This window comes from Toxorhynchites rutilus, chromosome 2 (genome assembly GCF_029784135.1).
Source record: "Toxorhynchites rutilus septentrionalis strain SRP chromosome 2, ASM2978413v1, whole genome shotgun sequence".
In the NCBI taxonomy this organism is placed as follows: domain Eukaryota; kingdom Metazoa; phylum Arthropoda; class Insecta; order Diptera; family Culicidae; genus Toxorhynchites; species Toxorhynchites rutilus.
In genome coordinates this window covers 821,278-845,917 of record NC_073745.1, presented here as the reverse complement: position 1 = coordinate 845,917, position 24,640 = coordinate 821,278, and the positions used below count along the sequence as shown (strand labels likewise).

Below are 24,640 nucleotides of genomic sequence, written 5' to 3'. Positions count from 1 at the left end.
CGTAAACTCTTTTTTGGAAGGTTTAATGGCCCTGAAAAGCGCCTTGTTTTATGGAATGGTTCCAATTTAGACAACTTAGTACTCGTGGTTTTGAAAAAAAAAACCATTTCGAATGCCCTCCATGCCGCCTTGTTCTGGATTTGCCACCAACGCAGTTTGTATAAAGAACAAACTTTTTTCTTCTGGTACCTGATGCCGTTTTGCGATTGCGTTTGCCACTCGCCACTCGCTGCAACTGCCTTCTGTCTTGATGTCCACCGAACCAAATGTGTTCTGTTCCGAATGCGGGTTTTCTTATCGTCGCGAGCAGCTTTGCCAGCTAACTCGATCACTTCGGCGGCCGAAACTAAACACGGTTCGAGCGGGATTTTGCCTTTCCCTTCATTTTTCCTCCTTTACCATGTCCAGACATGGCTGCTTGGGTTGGTTTGTTGATGTGTTGTGATGCGAACCGATGTGGTGTACGGTTTGAATGAGAGTGATCGTTACGGAAGGAAGGAAGGTCTTGAATTATAGAGACTTTAAACTTTTGCAGTTCATTCGTCTCTAGCCTTGAGAAAGGCCCTTTGAAAACTCTACTCTATTCTACTCCAGCGCTACCACCTCCGCCCTCTTGCCTTGAGAAAGGCACTCGATCCCTCGCCGTCTAGCCCGTCCAGCAACGATGTTGTCCAGTCGGTGTCCACAAAAAGAATGATCGTTACGGCAGCGGAGCGGGGATTTTTAAGCTGACTGGCTGGCTCGAGAATTACGCATGTGTGAGACTGCGACCAATGTATCGTTCATTTTTTTCTTTTTCCTTTCCAAGCGTGCTTCATTCTATTTCGCTGCTGCCGCTGGTTGCCCGTTTTGGTCGGTACGATTTGAGGAGCACAAAATGGACCAATCAAAAATGGGCACATAGTGCATTTTGACAACGCTTGATATTTCACAATTATTCAATTATTTATCTCAAGAAAAATGAAATGTTATTCGTTATGATAGATGCGTAGATATATTTCCTATCAATTGATGCAAAAACCTTTGCGATCTATTGAGAAATGCTCGAGTTATAAGCGTTCCAAATCTTGCATTTTTTCCTACTTGTTCAGCGCCTAGATTTCCATTTCACCCCCTATATCTTCCGGTTAGACGTAGTCCTACGTCAAAAATTTAAAGTATTCCCATTTCCCCATACATTTGTTTTGTCCATTTGTGTGCTTTCCCGAACAGAGCTGTCAATAACGGGCAACTTCTACAGCCGCTAGAATAGAAACAACGAAGGGGGATAGCGAAAAGAGAATATTTGCGAAGTAAATTCCACCCTTGCATAGTAAGTTAGCTGTCGCTAGCGTATATATATTGCATCTCCTCTGAGGAAAATTCTCAGAATTTTCCTGTGCCCGAAACAACAAGGGTCGCTTATTCTGATCGTATTGTGTTTTATGTTTCCCCTCGAACGCTAGCGAATATTTCACATGAAGTGTGTTTCGATGTTTCATTTTTATCGCTGCAACGGTGTGCATCTGGTAGACGAGTGTTTGATGCTTGTTGTATGGCGATGCACGGAGGATGCTTCTCGTTAAATACTCAGTGCAACGCGTGCATTGATATAAAGACACAAATTGCGACATATGACCAATTAGTGTATTGTTCTCGCAAAGGCAGGAAGGAATCGTTGCTTCTCGAAATGATTCTACCAAACCACGCAAGCCATTAAAACTTTTCAGGGAACTTTTTACTAAAGAATTATTTATGAAATTTCGACGTATTCGCAAATAATATCCGAAATAATAAACCAACAAATTTAAAAAATATATATATTGCGTAGTTTACGTCCTAAGCGACCCTCGAATTGTTTGAAAAGGACAAGATTTTTTTTTCCTAATTTTTTACAAAAACTCAAAGACTATAAGATCTAAAATATTTTGGTCAAAGAAGAAAATGTGGGGAATTATTCAACTTTTCATTAAAATAGATTAAAAACAACTTTTTTTAAATTTAAACTAAAGCATAAAAATTTTTTTTCTCAAAAATGTTTTTTTTTTCTAATTCTAAAAAAAAGATGGATATTTAATAAAAAACCAACAAGTCATCGATACATCGGAAGATGGACACTTCTAAAGGGAAAAAATTCAAACAACGTTTTCATGATAGTTTTACAGAACTTTATTCTGTTTAGAAACATGTCCAGTACATGTCAATCCCGAGAATTTACACACAAAAATGTTGCGTGTAATAATTAGTCTTCATGTAAAAATGCAAAAGGTAGTTGCGGTCTTTGACAAAATTAGGTTTAGTTGTAATTTTTCCAAAAAAACATAAAATTTTGTTGTTACAAAAAAAACGTATGTAGAAGTACCCACTCATATATTTTTTCCAAAGTTTAAAAAAAATAAGTTTTTAAGAAGAATGAATTTCAATTTAAAAAAAATAAAAAAATTTTCTATATTTTTTATGCAAATTAAAACAATTCCCTACATTCCCACATAGAACTATGTCTTTGATTTCGATATAAGGGGGTCACTCTACGCAAAATGTAACGATTTATTAAGAATTTTCAAACGCATATTACTCAAAATGGTTATTGCGATATATGTTGTGTTATATATCATTAGACATGAAATTTATCCAATAAATTTTTTTTTTTGCTTGAAACAGGAACAGTGAATATAGTAAAAAAAAGTTAATTTCACGATTTAATTGGGTATGTTTTCTTTCGATTGCACTATCCACTCGCTTCCTCCCCGACACAACGAGCAATCTTTTTGCCTAAATTCGGGCGTTAGCTCATAATGTGAGTTCGCATTAGCATTAGCATTAGTATTGAGCAAGTTGCACAATATCGTAGGTGGTACGAATTCAGAACTGTTACGTCCAAAACTCACCTTCATCCGTTACTGACGATTGGTAATGTGGTATTCTAGATTTAGAGTGTAATTGGTATGACAGCACCAGTGTGTTGATTATTACATTTAGAGAGAAATGGATGTGGGTTTTTGAACAATTGATAGTGTTATGTGTTGTTGATTGTGGGAATATCACATTGGCGATCCTGCCATACTAGATTCGCTGGATAGGAGAATGATTTTATTCAAAATATCAAATTGGTAAGTGATAAAAAAGAGAAACGATAAATAATAATTTTGTTTCTAGTTTGGACGGGGAAACAGATGAAAACAATGAGTTAGAAATCGAGGTGGAGTAATAGAAGAAGTATATCAGTATTGGTAAGCAAAATGTGATGGCGTCTTTGTGAATATGGCATTCTATGTGAATATGGAAGAAACAGACACAAGTATTGACGTTGCGATGTGAAAGGTGGTTATGGCAGTGCATGCGATATCGCTCGTTACTCCACTATCTTCATTACCTTCATTTCCAGTGTTTCGAAATGAAACTGACGAGAAGGGATGCCAGAAAAATGATTTTACTGAGATCAAAACAGTTGAGTCGAGTCAAGCCCAAGGCCATCTTATGAATAAAAAGCATCACACTGAATATAAATCACGGTCAAAACAGTTGAGTCGGGTCAAGCCCAAGGCCAACTTTTTCTAATAGTTTTGAGTCATGTATAGCTCTAGGCCGAAACAGTTGAGTCGGGTTAAGCCCAAGGCCAACTTATGCAGAAAAGTTATACATCGAGTTTCGGTTACAGTTGAGTCGGGTCAAGCCCAAGGCCAACTTGTACTAAAAGTTTTGGGTCGAGTATAGCTCTAGGCCAAAACAGTTGAGTCGGGTTGAGCCTAAGACCAACTTGTACAGAAAAATTATACATCGTGTCGGGTCGGGTCAAGCCCAAGGCCAACTTGTACTAAGAACAAATAAATAAAATAAAACAATCAAAAATGTATTGAATGTAACTCAAGGAACAGTTGAGTCGGGTAATGCACAATAGCAGCATATACAAGTGAATGGACAAAAGAAATGAACAAACATTAAAAATAAATTAATTGAAATAATTATATAATTACAGAAAACAGCCACACTGCCGCCCATGAAATGAAACAAAAGAAAATACCATGTTTTGCCTTTCGTCGCAGTTAGGAGCCTTCTGAACCTTGTATGTACGCAGGCCCTCCCGCTGCTTGGTCCGCTGGACGAATGAACTTGACAAATTCAGCTTATTGGCGACATCCCGGACCGAACTTCTCGGATCACGTCTAAACTGCCTAACTACGCGCTTGTGATCTTTTTCACTGACGGAGCATCCATTTTTGCCGTTCTTCACCTTCCGGTCGATGGTTAGGTTCTCGAAGTATCGTTTTAGTACTCTGCTGACCGTGGATTGGACGATTCCCAGTATCTTACCGATGTCCCGATGTGACAACTCCGGATTCTCAAAATGAGTGCGCAGGATTAATTCACGACGCTCTTTTTCGTTCGACGACATTTTTCCAAATTTACGAAAAATTGACAGTGAAGCATGCCCAACGTGATCTATACACTCTTATCTGATTATAAGCGAAAGCTGAAGATATAATTCCTAAAAATTAAATTTCTACAGCGTTTTTTCCGTGATGCAATTTGATGTGACACACCCTTTATATCATTAGACAGGAAATTTATCCAGATTTTTTTTTTTTTTGCTTGAAACATGAACAGTGAATATAGTAAAAAAAGTTAACAATTTGACGATTTAATTGGGTATGTTTTCTTTCGATTGCACTATCCACTCGCTTCCTCCCCGACGCCACGAGCAATCTTTTTGCCTAAATTCGGACGTTAGCTCACACTGTGAGTTGATGCGTAAAATGAATTTTTCTCCATTTACCGATAATAGGCATTAATTTTATATTATATTGTATGTTGTCCAATCAATTTGTGCTCAATTCATGTTTTTAACATGTAGGTCTCACTACTAACAATTTGTGTAATTGTGGTCCAGGATGTCATAATATCGAGTATGTTGTTTGGTTATGTAAAAATGCAATAAATGAATTTAAATGGCTGCTGATTTAGAAGATCGAAAGGGTATACCCACGTAAATCAGATTATGATAGCTTGAGTAGTCATGATCTTACAGGGCTATAAAGTTATTACAAACGATGTTCCGGACAACGTGGTAACGAAGGAGATAATGCTTTTTATCTATAATATATTTTTGTAGTCATAGATTGATTTGACTCAGGTTTATATTTTTGTAGGTCTTAACTATTTAGACTTGTGTTTAAAAATGATACATGATGGCTCTTTGTCTTCTTCTGCATGATTGAACAAACAGAAGAAAAGGGTATAAATTGACTTTAATGGTATTTTTGTGTACATTTTTGGACAGAATGCGGTACCGAATTCTACCACGTTATGTCATATAACTCGTTTAAAGGATACAAGTACATACAGGAAACATTTTTTCCAGGGCAACCATTTGAGGTATCAAAAGAGAAAAAAATACAGATTTTGAACAATGAAAAACTCAATTTAAATGCAATTACTACACACAATCACAGTCCTATGTTAAGATCCCGTCCGTGCCCCTAGGCCCAGACCCATCAACATTTTTAAGTTGCTTAACACATTCGTCGCCCCGGCACCCAGATATGGACAACACTTTTCTCATTAAAATTGAATAGAACTTTTAAAATGAATCTGATAGAATAGGCACCTAAATATAAATGTATTCATAGAATAATCATAAAAATCTAAACCATAAAAATACTATTTAATAATTTATCCGCAAGTTGGGCCCCGTAAGAAACACTGACGGATCGCGTCGGCCGGCAAATGTATAAAATAATCAATTTCACAACGTTTCACACCACACCGTTGCACTGCAATCTGAGATGATGTTCGATGAAATTTGTCTTCTACATTCATATGATTCAATTCAGAACACTCTCATAAAACATAATCCGTTTCCATTGCTATTCAACCCTGGAGACGAAAGGTGGATAATAAAAAAATGCCTTAAATAAAATTTTGGAATTATGGAGGCTTTTAGTCATATTATGTTTATTCTCCTCTCCCAGGATGTGATAGTACATTTTTGTTCTGAAAAGGAAAGAGCATGTGGGGAATAACAATAATTATAGTGTCTTAACAATGAATGAATAAAAATTATTAGCTCTATTTAAATATTTAAAACTTTTATATCTCTAGAACCTTATATATTTTATTGAATATATACCAGCGTTTAATGTAACAAAGTTTGTTGAATTGTGGTACCATGTCAGACTCATGGAAAAAAATTATGGCATGTTTTTTATGTAAAATTGATTTTATTTCTAACATTACTTTTCTTAAATAGGCAGTACGATTCGGCAGTGTATTATAATATACCATATATTAATTTTCCTTTAAAATATCAAAGGGTGTTATTTTAGAAAAAAAAATATTTTGATGCTAAACTGAATTTTGAGCAAGTTTTAACATTATATTTAATATGTTATTTGTCCTAGAAACTAATCGTTCAATTCTTATTCTGAATTACGAAATATATTTTCGGTTTTCTATACGATATAATGAGAGGAACAACTCATCATACAATCATCGTTTTTTAAATTCTTTATTTTTGAGACTTTCAGCCTCCTGGACTGGTTCGCCTCAGCTATACAATCATCTGCTACCCCGACCATGTCCAATGATTGTATATGTTGGGCAGCGTATAGAGTGCTGTATGAAATACATGTTTTTTCCTTATAAAAATTGAACAACGGTTTTTGAATTGGTACCATCACTTGGAAACAGTTTAAAGAAAGTCGAAGTCATTCCAGAAATTTATATTCCGACACATACCAGCTCGTTTCATGACGTCGGTAGTTCTCTTGAATCCGTTAATTCCAACGACTACCGCACCACACAAAACAGCACCATTATCCAAAACAAGCAAATTAATTTGGTTTGCCTATCACTGGTATGGTACGGTCGAGTGCTTGGAGGACGTTCGGTACGAGCCACTTCCTGTCCGAGTATTCTGCTCCATTTACGCGTTAGAACAAGTTGAGCAGCGATGTAGGTCAACCGTAATGAATGATGCGGGCAGCCAGTCCAACGCGCTGGAGTGGTTTTGCAGCGAAAATGCAGCCAGCGTAAATTTTCGCTATCGGTCCAGGACATGCTTTCCTATCCGTTGTTACGGTGTTACAGTGATGAGTTGCATTGGCTGCCCAAATTCGATACAGAGATTTATTTGTGTTTTCGCAATACATCGTTATAGATGAATTTATAAATTCCCGTGGTTATCCCGGTCGAAGAGAACATGATAGTCAAAGTTGTCTAAAACTAACTACTAATTATAACTCACACTCATCCAATATTTATTCCCATTGTTTGTTTATTGTTTTACCCCACAGCGATGGCACTTTGCGACATGTTTACCCTGCTCTTTCCGGCACCTGGGCTGCTCTACATGTACACGTTTGGCAACCACTACAAACCATTATCGCCGATTGCTGCCTGCTACGTGTGGAACGCACTGAACGAGGTGAGTTGGCTGTTTACAATTGCTTCCGTACCTCTCTCGTACCCAGGCTCTGATAACGCCGGAAGGTGTTTACAGTTCATTAAAGCGGTAACACACCACTCGCACGTGCAAAATCCACTGTTGACGGTTGATAAATCACGTTGGGTGGAGGAGCAGCTCGCTAGAGCGATATTCTTTAAGATTCGTTTGTGTGGAATCATACTCGCTTTGTTAGGTTCCGTGAAGAGAAGGCGACCAGAGAAAATTTACCCACTCATCAATTTTTAATAACATGTTGCTTGCTCAGTCTTCTTCTGTTGTGCGAAGGATTGTGTGCAGATACTTTTTCATCCGGAGGCGGAAACGCTTTAAAAAGCAAAAAGAAGGAACAGCTTTGAAATTTTCTAGAGTCAACATTGAAATTAGAAGAGTTTTATGCTAACGCTGAAAATGGCGGATTTCATCACAATTTCAAATTGTTAAATTTTACTTTTTATCTTCCAATATTATAACCCATGTCGAACAAGCCGTAAGCCAAAGATAAAGAGTTGGGCAAAAAAGTCACAGAAGGTTGTGTCCGAGACACGACCGCATAGTTGACGTAGGATTACGTTAGGCTATCTGTCGCATGCTGATTTTGGATGTTTGAAAAAAAATATTGTTAAACTCTTTGATAATCATCTGATGGCCCTGAAAAGGGCCGTTTGGTTTGGTTGTTGGGTATTTTTTGTTCATTTCATCAGTGTTACAATCGAGCTTTCGGTATCAGTGATAGAAAGTTGTTTCAGCTCCGATGCACGTTTACGAGATTGGCGCTCATATTGCGTGAACATATATTCCGACATATTTACTCGCGTAAAGCTTTGATGCAAAAAAAACAACAATTCACTTCTGTTGTTTTTTTGGCAGCGGTAGCTTTTTCGGAGCCGCTGCTGCTTATTTCTGTTTTTATTTTGGTGGTTTTCGTTGACACCATCACGTCGAGCTAAACGGCGAATAGCGAGTTTGATACACTGGATATTGTCATGTAGAACCTTGCGATACGCTTCGATCCTCCTTTGCCTTCCTTGTCGCATGAAGTCATGTTGGTTGATGTTGATCTGATGTGACCACACTTTATACACTAAAACCATATATGTTTACCGATCTGAGCGTCGAACAAAATGAGAAATCTGACTGAGCAGCAGCATCAGCAGAAAGAGAGAACATGCCTGAAACTTTCTGCTCATGATGTTTGCTGTTGCCATCAGTACTGGACCGATGCGGGACACAGCTCGATTGTTGATGTTAGGCCTCGATGTTTACCGCCGCTGCTGCTGCTACTGCCACTTAAATTCGATATGAGGCACAGCTCAATTGTTGGCCGCTCAGATTCGATGCTCGTCTTGAAGTTCACTGCTGCACTTTCACGATTCCAAGAAGCGTGTGCTCGCACTTCTGATGGAGAGAGCGTGCCCGAAATGCTCCACTCGCGATGCTTGCTGCTGCCACTAGTACAGTAGTAGTAGTTTGCCGCTGCTTATCCTGCCATAGAAGCTCGATGTGAGGCACAGCTAGCCTATTGACCACACAGCTTCGATGCTCGTCTATATATTAGCCGCGTCCACTGCTGCTGCTCTCCACTTGTTGTTGTCCGTTCCACGTCCGTTGTAAAAATGAATAAAATCCACGAACGCTCCTTCCTTTTATATCATTTGGTATGTGTGAAGTAGGCGCCTCCTACTCGATTGTCATGCAGCTTGCCGGTGAACGAACGAATCGGGCGCGAAAAAGAAATGACGTCAATTTCGATCAATTAGGCCTAGGTATCTTCTGTTTGGATAGTGGTTGAGATTTTTTTAATTGTTCGATTGTTAGTTACATGATATATATTATTTTATTCAATGTGAAAAATTATTATGGAGTGCCGACAACGTATGATGCAAACATCTCATCAATCCATCATGAAATGAATGAGCAATGAGCGTTTGAAATTGGACGAGTCGCTCATTTATTTTCTAACCGGGAAGCAGTTGACATACTACGCTGCGCTTTTATGTACATGAAAAACCACTTTTAACATGCGGGGAAAAAATCTTATATGAAAATTGCCAGATGTCAATGTTGCCAAGCGTAGTTATTGATGGTTAACCCTTCCGTTACGAGCGTCGTCTATAGACGACATCCGCGCGACGTCCTGTGTGTACGAATGTCGTCTATAGACGACATCCACGCGACGAGCTGTGTGTACGAGCGTCGTCTTTAGACGACATGAAATTCATACAGCTCTTCGATCACACCAGCGCGATGTGCATATTTTTCGGCGCAGTGCTCCGTACAGGGGTAGCACTTCGGCGGAGCACACTGCCGTAATGAAAGGGTTAAACCGACGCCGAACCGAATAGATGAATGCACCCATATCACGAACTTCGACATTTGATTTGCTATTATGGTGCTACTCGCCCGTGTAGTTCGCGCAAAGGCATCGGCAAAATATTATTCTAGAAAATTCCTTGAGGAATTTGTCTGAAACGTGCTGTGTATGACCGGAGCCGTTTCGCTATATATATGCATATATATGTCATTCGCCTCCCTTACCGCATCCAGTCAGGTTGGTTGATGGAAAGTATGTTTCTGACGTGATAAGTTTCCTGTTAGTTGCACATGATCAAAGAAAATGTAAAAATAAACAGTATTTTTGATCATAGTTTTACATCATTTTTATGATAAGTGGAAAACAATAAATTAAACTCTTTCGTTTCATAGCAATATCGAAAGTCCTGAAGAGGACTGGAATGGTTAAATGGGTTGTACGGAATCTGCTGCGTGCTAATGTGAGGTTTCAGTCGGATGTAGCAATTGTTAACTTTTTGGCAGCGGTAGTTTTTTCGGAGTCGCTGCTGCTTTCCTTGGCTTTGGCATCTTCGGCTTCTGTGCGTCGGTTTGCAAGGGTTTCGTTGACACCATCACGGTGAGCTAAACAACGGATAGCGGGTTTGATACACTGGATGTTGTCATGTAGTGGAACATTGCGATACACTCTTCCTTAACCGGGTCCTTTGTCTCCTTTACCTCCATAACCGCATCCAATTGTATTGGTTGATGTGAACAGGAGTACCAGCAATGCACACTAGAAACACATATGTTTATCGATCTGAGCGTCCAATGAATGAGAATGAGAAATCTGACTGAGTAGCAGCAGTAGCAGCAGCAGTAGAGAAAGAGAGCATGCCTGAAACTCTCTACTCATGATGTTTGTTGTTGCCAACAGTAGTGGACCGATGCGAGACACAGCTCGATTGTTGAGGTTCAGCCTCGATGTTTACCGCTGCTGCTGCTGCTGCTGCTGCTAATGCCACTTATGTGAGACACAGCTCAATTGTTGGCCGCTCAGATTCAATGCTGCACTTTCACGATGCCAAGAAACGTTCTCGCACTTCTGACGGAGAGAGCGTGCCTGAAACGATCCGCTCGGGATGCTTGCTGCTGCAACTAGTAGTAGACCGGTTTCAACAACCGTTGCTACTGTTTGCCGCTGCTTATGCTGCCATAGAAGCTCGATGTGAGACACAGCTCGCATTTTGACCGCTCAACTTCTATGCTCGCCTATATATTAGCCGCTTTCACTGCTGCTGCTCTCCACTTGTTGTTGTCCGTTCCACGTCCGTTGTAAGAATGAATGAGATCCACGAATGCTCCTTCCTTTTATATCATTTGGTATGTGTGAAGTGGGCGCCATGCAGCTTGCCGGTGAGAGAACGAATCGGGCGCGAAAAAGAAATGACGTCAATTTCGACCAATCAGGACTGGGTATCTCTGTTTGGATAGGGGTTGAATTTTTTCAATTGTTCGATAGTTAGTTATATGATACATACTATTTTGTTCAATGTGAAAAATTTTTATGGAGTGCCGTAATCGTTTGATGCAAAAATCTCATCAATCCATAAAGAAATGAATGAGTAACAAGCGTTTGAAATTGGACATTTTCAAGATACGATCGATTTTCATTTTTCAATTTGTACCCCAATATGTTCCCGAAAGACGTAATCCTACGTCAAAAGGGGTGTACTGTCAGCGACTTGTATAATACCAAGCGTTGTGGAATAAATCAGCCAAAGCATTTCAAAAGAACCCTTAACCACCGGTAGACCAATGAATCTCGGTATAGAATGATAAGAGAGGGAAACAAAATCACTCAGCCATCATAATCGCTAAGTGGATATGACAATCCTTGGCGGAATCTCCTATTGAATTACTCGTTTCCATGCTATCTGCATAGACACCGGTGATACTCTACATTGTAGACAAAATTTTAACGTGATTCTGAAATACATAAGGGTTCAAAACTTATTACCTGGCATCGAGTTGTTGAGCCAATACATTTGCAACATTGTAAATCGTTCTCATATTGTTATCGTTAATGTGCCAATAGGTTTAATGAAAAGGCAGAAATATAGCCTAGCACAATATCCTGTTTCGCTCTACTTATCGCGCCTTGTGGAAATGCGGGGATCTGAAACTGTTTGTTTTTCCAACGAACCGCGAAGTCATTCCGCCTATATTGCATCGTTTCTTTCCCAACCAAATTTCACAAGCATTCCGTACCCAAGATTAGGATATTCAATTTCACAGGTTAAAAATTAATTCCATTATCCATTCTCCCGAAATGGACCTTTGAAAGGACTGGCCTAGGATTGAAAGAGAATTAATGAAAATCTGCTGCGTTCGAAGTAATTACATATATTCTCGAAGACGGCAAATGCTCGAAGCAACCGCATTTGCTCATGCATTAACCGTGAATTTTTTCCGCAGTCGTGAATACATAAAGATAAATTAGTGCCCCATTACCACAGCATAAATAGAAGTTATGGGCAAAATCATTAAAATTTAAGCAGCCGACGCGAAATTATAGCGCCAGCGATGGGAATGTTCGGATATATACAGAATGTATATGATTCTATTTGTGAGGTCGTAAACTGTTCATTTTGCTTTTCGGCGTTATCAACATCTATCGCACGGAAGTGCTTTACAGCAAAAAATGAATAGCCCTTACTATTTCCAACACGTCACCCATACATCGGAAGATGGGCACTTTCACAGAGAAAAATTGTTTCTAACAGAAACTTGTTCATGTTTTCTTAAACAAAAAATTACAACTAATCTTAGTTTTGTTTAAACTCAAGATAGCGATAATAGATCTCATTAAAAAATGAATTTTTACAATTCACTGGGCGCTGGACAGCGTCGCCTCACGACCTGTTGAACACTATTACATTGTAACGGATAGTTTTAGCTCTGTCGAAGCTATCCGTTCAGTGAGGCCGGAAAAGCACTCGCCGTACTTCCTTGAGAGAATACGAGAAATTTTGAGTGCTTTATGTCATCACCTTTGTCTGGGTCCCTTCACATTGCTCAATTCCGGGTAATGAGAGGGCTGACTAATTAGCAAAGGTGGGTGCGATTGAAGGCAACATTTATCAGCGTCAATTCGCCTTCAATGAATTTTACTCTTTAGTCCGTAAAAATAACATCGCTAACTGGCAACGCAAATGGAACGAAGATGAATTGGGCCGGTGGCTCCACTCAATTATCCCTAAGATTAGCCTCAAACCGTGGTTCAAAAGTCTGGACTTGAGTCGGGACTTTATTCGCACCTTCTCCCGACTCATGTCCAATCACTGTTCGTTAAACGCGCTACTTTTTCGTTTTAATCCTGCCCAAAGCGATATCTGCGTTTGTGCCCATGGTTATCACGACATCGAACACGGTGTTTGGTCGTGCGAGTTGTATCTTGTCGCCAGATCGAATTTAGTAAACCCCCTTCGGGCCCGAGGAAGGCAGCCCAATGTGCCGGTGAGAGATGCGTTGGCTCGGTTAGACCTTGATTACATGTCCCAAATATATGTTTTCCTTAAAACTATCGATCTTCGATTGTGATTGTTCTTACATCATTTTCCCCTCTTTTTCGTCCTACGCGAGCTTTCGGTTCCCTTCCTTCTTCTTCTTCTTCAATGGCACTAACGTTCCTAGAGGAACTTCGCCGTCTCAACGTAGTATTACTTGCGTCATTTTTATTAGTACTTAGTTGAGATTTCTATGCCAAATAACACGCCTTGAATGCATTCTGAGTGGCAAGCTCTAGAATACGCGTGAACACAGTGCAAGTCGGAGGAAATTTCTTTGACGAAAAATTCCCCCGACCAGAACGGGAATCGAACCCGAACACCCGGCATGTTAGTTATGACGCTAACCACTCGGCCAAGGGAGCACATCGGTTCCCTTCCTACTAACATTAAAATAAGTTAAATTTCAAATACATATTAGATGCAAGGATAGTTATAAGAATTAAGTGTGAAATGTGAGTGTGAATGAGAATGTAAATGGGAGTGTGAGTGTGAACATTATTACTTACATCCCATCCTTTTCCTAATGAAAATGTGTCACCCTTCTAAACTCGAGTCGACCGCGAGTAATCGGTTTCCTTTTTTATTAACCATAGAATTAAGGAAACATGTTAATATATTTTAGTAAAAATATAGTTAGGAGTTTGGCTCCTTTAAACCTATGTAACTGAGCCTAAAAATTTAAAAAAAGAACTTTTGTCAAAGACGCCAACTTCTGGAATATATGGCGTTTTTGTATGGAAACTCCTGAAAAAACTAATGTCTCTTAACATTTTTAGGTGTAAATTTTCCCATTTGACAAGTTCTTAACATGTTTCTAAATAAAAAAAAAAGTTTGCGTAACATGATAATTTATGCATAAATAAGAAAAAGTAAAAACAAACATTTTAAGTTAAACAATTTCATTGTGATAAAACCTAATAATACAGATAATGTGCTAAAAGCTAAAAATCATTAGGCAAGTAGCAGTTAGTAGTTATCACATGCTTTCCTTCAATCTAGGAACTAAAATAAAACCGTGGGGCATATGATGGTACTATTAACTATGGATAACGGAAATCCAACGTTTATTTTCTAGTTTTTAGCACATTATCTGTATCATTGGTATATTTCTCTACAATAAAAGCATTCCACAATGTTTTGGGTTTTTTTTTTCTAATTTCTAATATTAGATGCTAATTTTTTTTAGGAATGTTTTCATGATGTACTGTATTCTATCAGTCAAATCATTTTATTTTATACCGATAATAATGAGATTAAAAAAGAACATAGTCGACCATTTTGTGTCGGCGACCTTTCAGATCAATTAGACAAAAGGAACAACTCTACAGCATACAAACTTACATACAAACAGGTCAAGTTGAATGAAACCGGTTAAAAAAGTAATTGGCTATTTTGTAACCGCCGCCATCTTGGATTTGAATTTTCCATAAATATCTGTAATCTACTGGTCAAACCCCTTCATTTAATACCCATATAGATGACGATTTCGAAAAAATATAAATATCGCCATTTTGCTGTGGCGGTCATTTTGAATTTGCATTCCTCCTGTGTTCTACAAGTCAAGCCCTTTCATTTGATATCGATATTGATGTGGTTTTGAAAAAAAACCTATTTATAAGGTTATGAGAAAATATGTAATCCGCCATTTTGTAGCGACCGCCATCTTGGATTTTAAAGATCATGAAATACGCAATTTCATAATGACTGCAGAGATAAAGATGTGTTCCAAATTTCAGACCAATCGGTCAACAGGACGGAGGTCAAATTTCTGTTGATGTGGGACAGCGCTATAGACAAACACGTTAATATACAAATATACAAACATGTTCCAGGGCAAGCTAAATAAAACCGCTTAAAATGTTAAAAGTTAAACATTAATAGTATTTTTCAAAGAATAAATACAAAAGTTGTTGTTAGAAAAACTCTTTCCCTGTAAAAGTCCCATCGTACGATGTATGGGTGACTTGTTGGAAATTGTAAGAGTTATTCATATCAATTTTTTCAGAATTTAAAAAAAAATGTATTTTTGAGGAAAATGAATTTTAATTTAAAAAAATACTTTATTTTTCATTGAAAATAGTTTTTTATGTTTTTATGAAAACATAAATAATTTCCAATATTTCATTCTTAAACCAACATTTTCTAGGTCTTTTAGTTTTTGATTTAAGATTTTTCGAAAAAAAAGTTTAAAAAAAATCCAAATTTCAAAAAACTATAGAAAAATTATAAGACCTCCAAAATTTTAGTTCAAGAACGAAATGTAGGAAATGTTTTCATCGAAAAAAATTCAAACAATTTAATAAATAAATGTGAATAAGAATATTTTGAAAATTAAAATCCATTTTTCTCAAAAACATGTTTTTAAAAAGATCTGAAAAAATTAATATGAATAGCACTTAAAATTTCCAAAAAGTCACCTATACATCGAACCATGGGCACTTTTACAGGGAAAAAGTTTCGTCCAACAACAACTTTTTCATGTTTTCTTCGAAAAAAAATACAATTAATCCTAGTTTTGTTGAAACTCAAGATAGCGATATAGTGTATTCGGTATTCTCATTAAAAAATGTTAGAAAAACTTTTTACCTGTGAAAGTGCCCATCTTCCAATGTATGGGTGACGTATTGGAAATCGTAAAGGTTATTCATATATTTTTTTAAAGAATTTGAAAAATATATGTTTTTTAAGAAAAATGACATTAAATTTTTAAAATAATTTTTTTCAGGGTTCTTTTTTTTAGATTTTTTTTTTGTTTTTTTTAATAAAAATTCAAATAATTTCCTATATTTCAGCGTTTTACAAGAATGTTGTAGGTATTATAGTTGTTGAGTGTTAAGTTTTTCTAAAAAAAATCAGAAAAAAATTGGCCCTTTTCAAAAAGTAGTATTTCAAGTATGCCAAGTTGCTTAAATATCTAACGTTTCACTACAAATTGAGGTGTTGCTGCCAAAGACCAGTCGAGTTGGCGTGAAATTCGTCAACAACAGATGAACAATGTTTGAAATTAAACAAGTTATTTGAATTTCACAGCAACTAATGTTTATAAGAAAAAAAACAGTGAAAATCCTTTTCATGTTCTTAAATTTCTCTGAATGAACTACCTCTGTTTATTCACCCCAACAAAGAATGAAGAGAAATGTAAATGCTACAGCTCTTACCCAACTATTGAAGAGCGTGTAAAGACAAAAGTACATGGCAGTAGTTCTCGGCAAGTAATCAATTGATTTACTAATTTACAACTAATTAGTAGGTAGCAAACACCTAATCATCCCCGGATTATCGGAAGATAATTTTGCCTTTCTAAGTGATTTCTGAAGAGACACTCAATTAATCCCAGATAAACTTCGGTTTATGAGATGATTGGATTTATTTTGATGTAGCATACTATATAGCTGTTCATTTTTAAACATTATAGCAAAAGAGTGAGAAGAGCCTATTTACAGAATGAGCTGTCGTTTGAAAATTTCATCTTTTCTGTTTTAATAATCAATTATTCGATTTAAAGCTGATACAAAATGTAATACTATCGTAAAAACACACTTGAACCCATTTGAATTACTCTTATTTGAATCACTCATCTCATCCAAATCCAGTCCAGTATTTTTCTAACATTTCAAGCGGCAGTGAAATCTTCTACTTGATCAGGTCAATGCAGTCGATGAATTTTCAATGTTACTCTATTTGGATTATATCCGACACGTACATTAGAAAACCCATGTCTACAAATCCGCAAAATGAACGGAGCTGACGAACGGACACACATTTTAAACCAATGGAAATCTTATTGTCTTAAAACACATGCTGCTTGTTAAATTAACGTGATGATGCAGAATTTAAAGCGGTTGCTCGGTTGGGAACAATCGGACCGGGTCCTCGGAGGAGTGACAGAATTAATTAGTTTAGTGCTTGTTATAGGATGGAAGCCGTTTAACATAATAGTTTTTTTTCTTATAGAACAAACTGTGGCTTTTGCCATGTGATATGAAGCACGTTGAAACAGTGCTAAGGGTCATTATCGCTTGTGGTACGCAGCACGTAAAGACCATGATTTGTGGATGGTTAGAAATTGGATCTTGAAAATAAAGTCATGCTCTTGGAGGGGTACCTATCAAATGTGTTAGAACAACACAAACAGCGATAGATGAGTGCTGTCTGTAGTAGAAACATTTCTTTATTGTCTCGCAAAAATATTTTCTATCGAAAAACGTAAACAATATCTGCGATTTATCAAGCTAAAACGAGATAGTCCACTAAATAGAGCTAAAGTCATTCTAAATCTCTCTTTTTTTGTTACAATCACACATTATAAATGTAAATTTCGAACGCAGTCCTTATTTAAGACCATATGTTAAGAATGTATTCTCATCAGAGAATTAATGGATGCTGCTGTTATAATTACTTGTAGAACCTCTTAGAGAAGGTGATATTTTCTTGTTCAACCAAATACATTTAGTATTTTCAATAAATGGCCAATCATTCATTTTCATTGGTCACCATATCCTGTTTGTGGATTTCGGTATCAATTAACAAGGAGCGGAACCGAAATGTGCCTCCTAGACAACAGCCAGCTGCCGACTGCAGTGGCACGCTTTATCTTTCGGTTTTGCTGCGCCGCGGAGGGACGCAAATAACGCAATTTATTATTCTATTTATCGTCCGTAATGCATAATGCTATTAACTTTACTGCCATTGCTGTTAACGAGGAGGGATATCGTTCTGTTTTTTTTTCCAGCCAACTTCCATTCCGTTTTGTTTTACGTGGCAATAATTACAATTAGATAAAAACACACGCAACGAGACGCGGCCGCCGCCGCAACGCAACGCAATGACAGTGCTATCGATGGGGTGGATTTATTCGGAAATTGCTTTTTTTTTATTATTGCACCCCGGAAAAGAAATAATGGTTCGTTTGGGGGGTTTATTATTAGTATAATGAATTGAGAATGAGCCCTGTATCTTGTGCTATGCAAACACTGTATCGCGACGCTGGTCCTTATAGGTCGTAATTAATATCTAGATCGACGTCAACCGGAAAATGCAATCACGTGTCATTCAGAAATAGAAGTGATCAATTTTTCCAACACTTATCATGAGCTGTAATAAACTTGCTTCAATTGTAGTTCAATTATGACTTGAGTGGCACTAAGGTTTCAGAGGAACTTTTGCCGTCTCAACCTAGTATTGCTTGTTTCATTTTCAATAGTACTCAGTTTAGATTTTTAGATTTGAAATGCCTAATAACACGAATTGAAAGTATGCTGAGTGGCAAGCCTTAGGATTCGCGTGACCACAGCGCAAATCGGAATAAACATCTTCAACGAAAAAAATTAGCGTACAGGGGATTTAAAGTGTTACTTATTGAAATGGCTTAATTTTTCATCAGAACATGATGCTTCACGAAAAAAAACCCTCCAAGTTTGGATTGTTATTCCGAAACTTCGTTGTATACACACACCTTCTTCGCGGACTATTATCTTGTCCAATAGAACTGACGCCTGTAAATGTCGTGCCAAAAAACTAATGACAGCGTTCCGACCTGGGAAAATTGTTTACTTAGTGGTGAAAATCTAGGTGGAGCCAATCCGGAGTCAGTGATGTTTCATTTCCAAACAAAAGTTATTTTGTTTGAAAAAAAAATTTGCAACCCTCCACTATCTGTTAACTTTTTTCGATCAAAAGAACAAACGTTTTCGTGACTCGAGTTTTGTTTATTTACGTATTTATCCGAACAGAAGTGTACCAGAGAAAGGCACTTCGATTAAAAGTGCGTTGCTCAGTGAAAGGTTGCCCAAAGACGCTGAAACAGAACCTGATTGTCAAAAACCGTGCAAGAAAACTGCACGATCAAATTCTTCCCAAATACAATGGATGTATTTGATTTTTATGGACGATAAAACATATGTAAAAATGAGCTTTGGACAAAACCCTGGTCTGTGGGTAAGTTCAAATTTATCTTCGCAAGTTGATGATTGGGCAAGGCATCTGATATGGAAAAGTTAAGGAAGAAGATGGCAGATACGCTTGACAATGTCACTGACAGCAAAAAATTCACAGGAGGGTTGTGTCCAAGACACGACCGCATAGTTGACGTAGGATTCCGTTAGGCTATCTGCTGCACGCTGATTTTGGATATGTTTGAAGAATTACATTGTTAAACTCTTCGATAATGATTTGGGTCCGTTTTGTCTGGTTGTTAGGTATTGTTTGTTCACTCCACCAGTGTCCATAACCAAGTGATAATGATAGAAGGATGGTGATTAGTAATTAGATGGTGCGTATTACGTACCAAAGCCGCCCTCTGTGGTCCTGGACGAGATGGCGCCTGTGTTATGTATGGATGAAATGAAGAAAAAAGCTCATCAAAGCAATATAAGATAATTATCATTATCGAACCCAATTTTTCTCACCATAAAAAAGTGTTACTTTAGTATGGAGAAAATATATTTGAAATGGAAAAGTAATTTCATTCATAATTTTTTATTTTCTGAGTGTTTATTCAACCCATTTCGTGTTCCAACGGAACACGATGCTACATGCCTCAATGCGAATTTCAATTGGGCTAACAGCACCCAATAAGATATGTAGAGCATATGTGAAATCACTTTTTCGAATATTCCTTCATTTTTCCAATTTTGCTCGTCGCATGAACCTTCCTTGGGAGAAAAAAATCGTTTCAGATTTCAAGTCATTTTAACACAATAGCTACCATACACAATTTTACACTTACAGTTGTGCTTAAAGTTTTACGAAGCAACCAACATAAAAGTTCCAAATTTAAATTTTATTTATATTCTATCAAGCATAAGTTCTATTCAGTTCATTGAAACATCATTCTTCAATCGAAAGATTCTTATTGGAACGAAAAAACACTTGTCCCACATCGCTCCCAACTTATTCGCCAGCACGTATGCAATCAACAATGCCCACGCTAGTTACAATGAGCACTATCCATTTGTGCGCGTCGTTAGTTAAACTATCGAGGGTTTTTACATGCTGATTTCTCCCAGAAACCATGGATTTGAAATCTCTGTTAGGGAATACATGTCGGTGGGAAAAAAGGTCCCTCTACTTTCATGTATCTGCAATGCCAATTTCCCCTAGGAAGCTTGGTTTTGATGTCTCTGTTTGGGACCTGCCGCATATGTCGTCAATTTCGACCTATCAGAAGTGGGTATTTTCGTTAGGATATGGGTTGAGATTTTTCAATTGTTCGATAGTTAGTTTCATGACATATATTATTTTATTCAATGTAAAAAATTGTTATGGAGTGCCGAAATTGATTGACGCAAAAATCTCATCAATCCATCATGAAATGACTGAACAATAAGCATTTGAAATTGGACAATTTTCACGGTGCGCTCGATTTTCGATTTTCAATTTGTACCCCAATATGTTCCCGAAAGACGTAATCCTACGTCAAAAGTTCGAAAGGACTTCAGAAAAGCAGGAGAATAATTTGTATTGTACTTTTTCATAAAGCTTAAAACAAATGCTAGGAAAATATTTGTTCTTATCAATTTTGCTTGAAAATCTGTTCCAATAAGAATTTGTTCGCACAAAATTTCCAATTTAACACATTAAGGTGAAGGTGGAAGCTAGCCATTGTAGTAGTATAGGTAAAACCACGTGTAAAAATGGGGTAATAGTGTTTGTGAGAGAAGAGCAAAGCACACGTAAATAGATCAATTCACTTATCAGACTGTGTGGCGCTTCATTGACACGAGTCTTTGAATACATTTGAAAAAAATAACAATTCAATACTAAAATAAAATGTATGAACGATATGTTCCGATGAACAATTTCAAATATAAATATATATAGAAGGTGTATTTGCATATGAAGTAAAATTACGATTATACGTGAGCGTAACATGAGCAAATTTATAACACATGCGAATTAGGGTTCTTTTGTTATTAACAAGTTAATAACTTTAATTAACTTTACTATATAATTAACTCGAAGTTGATAATTCCTTAATATTTTCCTTCGTTGATCGTATTGTTTTCACATATTCACGTTGGAGACCCTTAACCCTTCTCTTCATTGGCCGAGGCATTTTGATTGATTGTAATACTTTTCCGTTTACTGTTTTTGAAAGCATAGACAGCCGTGGCAGTGTTCCGAACTCTGCAATATAATTTTATTACCCAATATTAAAGTTGCTGAAACTTACATTATAGACTCATTAAACGTAAAAATAATAAATTTATTGAGTTCAACACAATCTAATGCTAATGATTTTCATGACATGAAACGCTATGACTCAGGAATAACATTTTATTGAGTGGTTTTCATAGCTGTTTCGATAATGTTGTCTGGCATCAGTGTCGAAAAAATAACGATGCTTTCACCAATACAAACAAAACCATTGTCGAAAATTGAAAAATGAAAATTTAACTTTCAGAGCACTAGCTCGAGTTTTCCGACGTTTTTCACTATACAGTGCGACAGCAGATGAATATAATATCTTGTGAGTAATCGATTAGAGTTTGGTTGATATTACTTGATGGGAAGTGTACGAAAACGATCATTTTCTTCACACTGTTTCGCAAAATTATTGATTTTCGTGCGAGGGTGAGGGAGGGAGATGAAAGAAATGAGCGCCATTGTGGCTAGTTTCCACCAGTTAATATTTTCGGATCACTAAGAACTAAAAAAAATATTTTACTAGAGCTTGTGCTCTTTTATTCACGCTTGCTTAAAGACTAAAATACAAAAAAAGCTCGCGTGCTGTGTTTATCTTTTCGGGTGGCCTGATTTCTGTCCTTGAAATAATGCTGACCGGCGGCTAGCTCATATCGTTGTTTTGATGAGTTATTATGTTTATGCTGGCGAGCTCCGTTCTCGCGATATCGGTTATGGCTGCTGCTAACTCCTTGTTTATGTTTACGTTTGGGCTGTCGCTAACTCCTCCCCTCTTAAATGATTTTGTCCTCAAAATTTGCTTGTCGTGCGATATGGAGTTGGAGTGTTTATGAATTCCTCGATTTCTCGTTTTCGTTCCTCTGATAAGTCGTTTGATGTTTTTGTTTCTGTTAAATTGATTTCCTCTTTGTCTGAATCTGGATCTTTGATGCTCAGCTGAATGTTTGTATTAGATTTCCAAGAGTGTAAGCAGAAAATGGCTATGGCTATGGCTGCGACAATTATCAACGTCATTCCGAATGATTCAAAAATATTTATTTTCCATTGCAAGGAATTATTTTGTAAATGAAGAATTTCCAATTTATCTCGGTGTTCAAGTGTCAAATTTTGAAGGTATTCTACTGGTGGTTCATCAATGGTACTTATTTCATGAACAAGTAATCCTGTAGTTGGCTGATAAGATTTGCCGGTGAATTCATAATTAGTGTATGTTTCTCCATTAATGTAGAGATTGCAGTTGTGAAATTGTAAGAGAAATGATCCATTGAGAAATCTGTTAGAACTACTGCAATTTGATGATATTTCGGCTAATGCTTCGTTAATGAAAATAACTTCATCATTAATTCGTTTGATGAGTCCTTTCGTGTAAACTTTTTCAAAGATACATGTTGAATGTCTTCCTCTAACGAGATAATTGATGCATTCTGTTGTAGGTTCCAGGTTGCTGTTATCACAAATGAATTTACTTCCTCCTCTGTCTTCACATGGTCCTTTGACTTCGTATATATGGGTTGAATTTTGTATTATGTAATTTTGTTTGACTGTTATACGTTTTTGATTCCTTATCACGGAGTCAATGTAATTGTATTGAAATTCATTTGGGCTTACATGAGGTACTTTCAAAATGTACATGATGTGTGAATTATTAATTGCAACTTGTACTTGTGATTGTGACAGGAGCTCTTCAAATGACGATATGTATATGTCTCGACTTTCTAGAAATGTACCGATTAGGTGAAAATCTTGAATGGATAGCAATTTACTGCTTGGGATGCCATGTTTTGCCATAAGTACTGCCTCTTCAATTGTTTCCACTTGGTCTTGAAGTGAATCCAAGTTTGAGAGTATAATTAGTTGATTTATTTCTGCCGAGTGATTTTTCATTCTTTCTGTTTCTAGGGTTAACACCTGGTTTGCAATTTTTGTGACTTCGAGTAATCGTTCTCCAATTTTTTTGTTGATTAATATCTGTTCGTTATTCTGACCGATGAGGGAGTTCATTGATGAGTTAATTATGCGGAGATCTTCAGCATCAGGGTTTCCGGCGATCCACTTCCATACAGTGCCTATGGTGTCCCATCGTTTGTGTCTTCTTTTGAAAGGTTTTATTTTCAAATATGTTTCTAATAATTTATAATGTTTTATTTGTATCAATTCGTATAATGCATTGTTAGAATATTTGTTTTGGATTTCTTGATCGAGATTTTCAATCGTTGTTTCTATTTCATTTAGATTTATTGGGTGGGCAACTCTTACGTGACCTATCTTTATTTTTGCAATACCTAAAGGTATTATGGCCAGAGGATTATTGGTTAAATCATGTACTTGTAATAGTGAGTATGCTACAGGTACGCAGAGCGCGAGCCTGAAAAGATAGAAGATGATGTGGAGTGGTTAGTTTTATTTTACACATTTTCTGAGATTCGATTTATGAATTTTTCGTCCTAATTCATCAATTACAAAAGTTTCATGACCTTCTTTTATTTTTATCTTTTTAAATTGTGGGTCTCTTTTAGATACAGTATTTGTTTTTTCGTATGCGTAACAATTTTCTGGGAATTTTAAATATTTTGGAACTGTAATTTTATTATTTTTATTTTGATATATTTTAATTATTCGATCCAAATTTTCTTGTCTTTGTTTTGCAAAATCTGCGAATGACAGGTTGTCTCTGTTAACTCCAAGATATACATTTTTTGGGGTGTCATTTGTGAATGAATGAATTGTATTGTTGTATTTATGCACTGCTAATTGAATTAAATCATTCATTGGAAGATTCGGACTTGAGTTTCTGGTGCATCTCATTATTTCGCGTATGGTTGAATGTGCTCTTTCTATTTGACCATTTGTTTCTGAATGGTTTACTGGGGTTTTATAAATTTGAATACCTAAATTTTTAATGTGTTGTTCTATTATTTCTGATGTAAATGTTCTTTCGTTGTCGATTACAATTGTACAAGGAATGTCCCAATCGAATAGTAATTCAATAAGGGCATCTTTAACATGTGCTATTGATCTGGACTTTATTGGCTTTATTTTAACAAATTTTGATAATTTATCTATTGAAGATAGATATAAAAAGTATTGATTATATATAAAAATATCAATATGCACTATTTCTCCTGGGTAATGTGGTATTGGTGTTTCTACTGGTAATATTTTTTGTGGATGTCTATCATATTTTTCCGTTTTACAAGTTTCACAATTTTTGATATAATTCATAGTTAGT

General features: G+C 36.8%; 1 protein-coding gene across 2 annotated transcripts in view; it reads left to right on the top strand.

Moving 5' to 3' along the window:
• Positions 1–24,640, top strand: part of LOC129765360 (sex peptide receptor) — a 140,752-nt gene that overhangs the window by 84,725 nt on the left and 31,387 nt on the right. For both annotated transcript variants that reach the window (XM_055765595.1, XM_055765596.1), the window contains exon 3: positions 7,272–7,402. In XM_055765595.1, the coding sequence (XP_055621570.1) occupies positions 7,272–7,402 (131 nt within the window). The remainder of the gene's footprint in view (positions 1–7,271; positions 7,403–24,640) is intronic.